Source organism: Sturnira hondurensis, unplaced genomic scaffold, assembly GCF_014824575.4.
Source record: "Sturnira hondurensis isolate 20B ecotype Veracruz unplaced genomic scaffold, ASM1482457v3 Scaffold0013378, whole genome shotgun sequence".
Lineage (NCBI taxonomy): Eukaryota > Metazoa > Chordata > Mammalia > Chiroptera > Phyllostomidae > Sturnira > Sturnira hondurensis.
This window is the reverse complement of record NW_028086009.1, coordinates 365,393-372,417: the sequence shown is the minus strand read 5'-3', so window position 1 is coordinate 372,417 and position 7,025 is coordinate 365,393. Positions and strand designations below refer to the sequence as shown.

At 37.9% G+C, this 7,025-nt stretch overlaps 1 protein-coding gene across 1 annotated transcript; it reads left to right on the top strand.

Annotated features, from left to right (window-relative positions):
- The first annotated feature begins 6,006 nt into the window (after window positions 1-6,006).
- LOC118997635 (mitochondrial pyruvate carrier-like protein) lies at window positions 6,007-6,496 on the top strand. The gene has a single exon (XM_037061391.1). It carries the CDS (start codon window positions 6,007-6,009, stop codon window positions 6,439-6,441), a length of 435 nt encoding a protein of 144 aa, XP_036917286.1. The 3' UTR covers window positions 6,442-6,496.
- Window positions 6,497-7,025: the final 529 nt, after the last annotated feature.

The window sequence follows — 7,025 nt, the reverse complement described above, 5'->3', positions numbered from 1 at the left end:
TCATTTGTTGATCTGTTAATGATGGCCATTCTAAGCGGTGTGAAGTGGTATCTGATTGTGGTTTTAATATGCATCACTCTGATGGCTAGTGATGTTGAGCATACTTTCATATGTTTATGGGCAATCTCTATGTCCTCCTTAAAGAAGTATCTATTCAGGTCCTTTGCCAATTTTTTAATTGGATTGTTTGTCTCCTGGTATGAAGTCATGTGAGTTGTTTATATATTTTGGAGATCAAACTGCTGTCTGAGACATCATTGGCGATATATTTTCCCATACAATTGGTTCCCTTTTTATTTTGCTAATGTTTTCTTTAGCCATGCAGTAGCTTTTAATCTGATATAGTCCCATTAGTTTATTCCTTCCTTTATATCCCTTGTCCTAGGAGGTATATCATCGAAAATATTGCTGCATGAGATATCTGAAATTTTACCGCTTATGTTTTCCTCTAGGATTTTTATAGTGTCATGACTTGTATTGAAGTTTTTTATCCATTGTGAGTTTATTCTCATGTGTGGTATAAGTTGGTGATCTAGTTTCTTGTGTGTGTGTGTGTGTGTGTGTGTGTGTGTGTACCTGTCCAGGTCTCCCAACACCATTTATCAAAGAGGTGATTTTTACTCTATTCTATGCTCCTGCCGCCTTTGTCAAATATTAATTGGCCTTAGAGACTTGGCTTTATTTCTGGGCTCTCTATGCTGTTCCACTGATGTATGTATCTGTTCTAACACCAGTACCAAACTGTTTTGATTACAGTGGCCTTGTAGGTATCAGGTACTGATATCAGGTATTGTGATATCATGTATTGTGATATCAGGTATCACACTTGATATCAGGTACTGTGATCCCTCCTACTTTGTTCTTCTTTGTCAAAATTGCGGAGGCTATTCAGGGTCATTTTTAGTTCCATATAAATTTTTGAAATATTTGTTCTAAATCTGTGAAACATGTCATTGGTATTTTAATGGGGATTGTGTTGAATCTATAGATTGTTTGGGGTACTATGGACATTTTAATGGTGTTAATTCTTTTAATGCATGAATGTGGTGTATGCTTCCATTTATTTGTATATTCCTTAACTTCTTTCTTTAGTGTTCTGTAGTTTTCAGAGTATAGGTCTTTTATCTACTAGGTCGTTTATTCCTAGTCACTTTATTTTTCTTGATGTAGTAAATGAGATTTCCCCCCTAATTTCTGTTTCTGATATCTCACTGTTGGTGTAAAAATATTTCTTCAATTTTTGAATATTGACTTTGCATCCCACTATTTTGCCAAATTCGCTTAAATCGAGTAGTTTTTTGGTGGAGCCTCTAAGGTTTTCTATGTACACAATCATATTGTTTGCAAATAATTACTGTTTTACTTCTTCCTTTCCAATTTAGAGGCCTTTTATTTCTTTTTCTTGTCTGATCTCTGTAACTAGAACTTCCAGTGCAATATTGAATAAAAGTGGTGAAAGTAGATACCTTTGTCTTGGGTCTGATCTTAGGGGTAAAGCTTTTAGTTTTTTCCCATTGAGTGTGATGTTGGCTGTAGTTTTCTCATGTATGACCTTTATTATATTGAGATATGATGTCTCTATTCCTACTGTGCTGAAGGTTTTTATCATGAATGGATGCTGTACTTTAAAAATGCATTTTCAGCATCTATTGATATGATAATGTGGTTTTTGTCTTTCATTTTCTTTATGTGATGTATTCCGCTAATCAATTTGCTAATATTATATTATCTTTGCATCACTGGTGTGAATCCCACTTGATCACAGTGTGTGATCTTTTTAATGTATTGCTGGATCCAATTTGCCAATATTTTGTTGAAGATTTTAGCATCTATGTTCATCAGCAATATTGGCCTGTACTCTTCTTTTTTTGTTGTGTGGAATACTTTCATTTTAGATTACTAGACTGGAGGATGGGCTCTATTTAGCCCATGAAAATAAAATACTGTACTCTGTGGGGAGTGATAGAAAAAAATCATTCTAAACTTGTTTTTTTTTTTAATTTTCTTTTCTTTAATTTTTTAATTTAATTCTTCTTGTTCAAGTACAGTTTTCTGTCTTGTATTTCCAGCCCTGCCGCCCCCCCCCCCAGTGCTCCCACCTCCCTCCCATTTCCGACCCCCACCTTAGTTATTGTCCACATGTCCTTTATACTTGTTCATGTGAGTCCTTCCCCTTTTCCCCTGTGATTCTCTCCTCTCTCCCCTCTGGACCCTGTCAGCACGTTCTGTATTTCAGTGTCTTTGGTCACATTTTGCTTGCTTGTTTGTTTTGTTGTTTAGATTCCTGTTAATGTGATATCATATGGTATTGTAAACTTGTTTTTAAGGCCTCATCCATTCGATGGGCAATTGGCCAGATGATTCATTTAAGCTTAACAGTAAGTTAAAGGTACTTAGTATATGAGATTAGTTAGTCAATCTTCTTGCAAGCCTCTTGCAAAATAGGATCTAAAGAGGAATGATTCTGCTGAACAAGTCAGGAGGACACAAAGAGTGAGTTGAGGTTCATTAAAGTAATTCCAGGGGAAAGGTTAATATAAAACCCCTGGAAATATATATAATTTGTCTACATCAGAATTGTGGTGGGGTGAAGAGGGTGATGCTGAGATAGATAGGAATTAAGCCTCCTCTGCATCATTTCTAGCTTGTCTAGGGTAGGATTTCTCAACCTCTATACTTGACACTTTGGGCTGGGTAATTCTTTATTGTGGGGAGATGACCTGTGCATTGTAGGGTGTTTAGCAGCATCCGTGGCCTCTACCCACTCAATGCCAGTAGCACGCCCTCCCCTTGTTTTTACAACAGTGTCTCCAGATATTCCCCAATATTTTCTGGGGGAGAATTGCTTGGTTGAGAATGATGGGTCTAAGGGAAACCCAGGCAACAATTTTTTAAAATTAAATGATTTTATTGTATATTTTTCCATTACCATTTAGTCCCCTCATACTTCCTCCCCACCACAATCACCACATTGTTGTCCATATCCATGAGTTTTTTTCTCTTTTTGCTCAATCCCTTAACATCCTCCCCTCCCCACTTAGCTGTCAGCCTGCTCTGAGTCTCTCTCTATTTTGCTTGTTAGTTCAGTTTGTTCATGAGATTGCATATATGAGTGAAATTATATGGTATTTGTCTTTCTCTGGCTGGCTTATTTCACTTAGTGTAATCTTAGTGTAAACTTGTGCAGGTCTATCTGTACTGTTGCAGAGGGTAAAACTTTCTTCTTTTTTATGGCCAAGCAGAATTCCATTGTGTAACTGTCCCATAGTTGTTTTAGCCATTTGTCTACTGATGGACTTGGGCTGCACTTGGGCTGCTTTCATATCTTGGTTATTATAATATTGTAAATAGTGAACATTGGGATGCTTATATTATTTTGAATTTGTGTTTTGGGTTCCTTCAGACTAATTTCCAGAAGTGAGATTGCTGAGACAAAAGGCAGATCCATTTTTAATTTTTTGAGATATTTTCATACTGCTTTCCACAGAAGCTGCACCAATCATCATTCCCACCAACAGTGCAAAAGGATTCCCCTTTCTCCACAGCCTCAGCAGCACTTGTTGTTTGTTGATTTATTCATGATGGCCATTCTGACAGGTGTGAGATGGCTTTTCATTGTGGTTTTATTTTGTATTTTTATGATGATTAATAACATTGAGCATCTTTTCATATGTCCATTGGCCCTCTGTATGTCCTGTTTGAAGTGTCTATTTAAGTCCTTTGCCCTTTTTTTAATTGGGTTGTTTGGGGTTATTTGGTGTTGAGTTTTGCAAGTTCTTCATGAATTTTGGATATTAACCCCTTATCATATGCATCAGCAAATATGTTCTCCCATTCTGTGGGTTGTCTTTTTATTTTGTTGATGATTTCCTTTGCTATGCAAAACCTTTTTATTTCAATAAAGTCCTCTTTATTTATTTTTTTCTTTTGTTTCTCTTGCTTGGGGAGATATATCCCATAAAACATTGGTATGAGCAATGTTGGAGATTTTGTTGCCAATGTTTTCTTCTAGGATTTTTATGGTTTTAAGTCCAACAATTATGTCTTTAATTCATTTTGAATTTATTCTTGTGTGTGGTCTAAGAGGGTGGTATAGTTTCATTTTTCTGCATTTATCTGTCCAGTTTCCAACACCAATTATTGAATAAGCTATCTTTAGCACACTCTGTATCAAATATTAATTTACTCCAAAGGTGTGGGCTTATTTCTGGACTCTCTATTCTCTTCCATTGATCTATGTGTCTGCTTTTATGTCAGTACCATGCTATTTTGATTGCTATGGCCTTATAATATAGTTTGATATTAGATAGTGTGATTCTTCAACTTGTTCTTCTTTCCCAGTGTCACTGTTGCTATGTAGGACCTTTTGTGGTTCTATATAAATTTTTGAAATATTTGCTCTAGTTCTGTGAAATAGGTTATGAAATCTTGATAAGAGTTGTGTTGAATCTATAGGTTGCTTTGATTAGTATGGACATTTTAATGATGTTAATTCTTCCTATCCATGAATGCTGTGTATGTTTCCACTTATTTGTTCCTTGTTCTATTTTCTTCTTCATTGTTTTGTAATTTTCTGAGTACTGGTCTTTTACATCTTGGTTAAATTTATTCCTAGATATTTTATTCTTTTTGAGCAATTGTAAATGGGATTTTTTTCTTAAAAAAATTTTCTTTTCTGTTCATGTTGGCATAAAAATGTAACTGATTTCTGGATATTAATTTTGTATCCTGCTACTTTGCTGAACTCATTCATCTGTCCTAATAGTGTCTTGGTGGAATCTTTGGGGTTATGTAGGTACAGTATCATTCATTTATAAATAAACACAGTTTTACTTCTTCCTTTCTTATTTGATGCCCTTTTTTCTTCCTGTTGTCTGATTGCTGTGGCCAGCACTATGTTGAATAAGAGCTGTGAAAGTGGACATCCCTGTTGTGTTCCCAATCTTAAGAGGAATGCTTTTAGATTTTGCCTATAGAGTATGATGCTGGCGGTGGGTTTGTCATATTTGGTCTTTATCGTAATTAAGTACGTTCCTTCTGTTCCTACTTTGCTGAGAGTTTTTATCATAAAATGCATTCTGGGTTTTATCAAATGCTTTTTCTGCATCTATTGATTTGATCATGTGGTTTTTTTGTAGGGAACTGATCATGGCATTGGTGAATGTAGCCCAGTATTGATCTGAAAAACCAATCAATGCAAGGTGGCACACAGGAGCCAGGTATGCTGATTGGCTTTCCAATGGGGAATCAGGCCTGCATTGTACCTAGGCTGCTGTGAGACTTGCTTTGGCTAAAACTCCCTCACCCTGCATTAAGACTCTAGATGTTTAATGTATATCTCTGAAGCAACTCCCTAAAGTCTGTGCTATGTCCCAAGATGTAACCAAATCAATCATTTTTATCGTTCCCTTGCATTTGCTGCTTTTTCTCTCTTTTGCTATCTGTAAGAAGTAATCACTTAACTAAATCTAGAAATAATGAGAACCTTCTTTGATGTAATTCGACTAGAGAGCAATAAAAGTCTGTCCAGGAAAGGGTCAAGGCACTCTATCCTTGAGAGAGTGGCTGTGCCGTCCCTTTTTCTTCACAGGACTCAGTAATCCGTGGGAATTCGTGTACCACATCGACAACACACAGACTCCAAAGGGCTGGAGTCTGCATCAGTTTTATCCTACATTTTGTTTATGTGGTGAATTACATTTATTCATTTTTTAATGTTGTACCAACCTTGCATTCCCAGAATAAACTCCACTTGATCGTGGTGTATGACCTTTTGGTCATTGCTGCATTTGGTTTGCTAATAATTTGTTGAGAGTTTTAGCATCTATGTTCATCAGGAGTATTGGCCTATAATTGTCTTTTTTGTAGGTCTTTATCTGGTTTTGGAGTTAGAAGAATGGAGGCCTTGTAAAATGAACTTGGGGGGGTTGCTATGGCACCGTCTCCACGTTCCACAACATTGTGAGCTGGCTGATCATCCTTTGGCAGTCCTGCGGCTCTGTGATCATGGCGGCGATAGCGGCACTGTGGCGGAAGGCAGCAGACTACGTGAAGACCAAGGAGTTCCGGGATTATGTGACTAGTACACACTTTTGGGGTCCAGTGGCCAACTGGGGCCTACCAATAGCTGCCTTTCGAGACATGAAGGCGTCTCCGGACATCATCAGCGGCCGCATGACAACAGCGCTCATTCTCTACTCGATGGCTTTCATGCGCTTCGCTTACCGCGTACAGCCTCGAAACTTGCTGCTGATGGCCTGCCACGGCGCCAACGTGGTGGCGCAGAGCATGCAGGCGAGCCGCTACATAGCCTACCATTACGGCGGCGGCGCTGAGGAGACCACTGCTGTTGCCAACGTCGTTGCCACCAGCGCCACCGCCACTCCCGCCGCCACTGAGAACGACACCCACTTCACCACCAAAGACACAGCTTGTGAGTAGGTGGCCACTGGCCCCAATCTGCAGTCCCCGAAATGAGATTAATGGCTGAGATGACCCTACCGAACTTTTGCAGCTTGCAAGCACTGAACTGTTTTTCTTCCTAAAGAAAAGACCAATGAACAGTTTCAATTAGACTCTAAAACAGTGCAAATCTCGTTTAAAACTGCAGTGTGGCTAATAAAAAGCAAAGTAGCATAGAAAAAAAAATGAACTTGGGGGTCTACCATCCCCTTGAATTTTTTGAAATAGTTTGTGAAGGAGAGGTGTTAGATCTTTTTGGAATGTTTGCTAAAATTCACACGTGAAGCTGTCCAATCCAGGGCTCATGTTTGTTGGGAGCTCTTTGATTACTATTTCAGACTCACTCAGTGTAATCTGTCTATTCAGATTCTCTGATTCTTCCTGATTTATTTTTGGAAAATTGTACATTTCTAGGAATTTATCTGTTTCATTCAGGTTGTCCAATTTGTTTGCATAGAGCTGTTCTCACAACTATATATTGTAATATATTCTTACAACCCCTTGTATTTCTTTGGTGTCAGTTGTTATTTCTCCACTTTCATTTATGATTTTATTTATTTGGG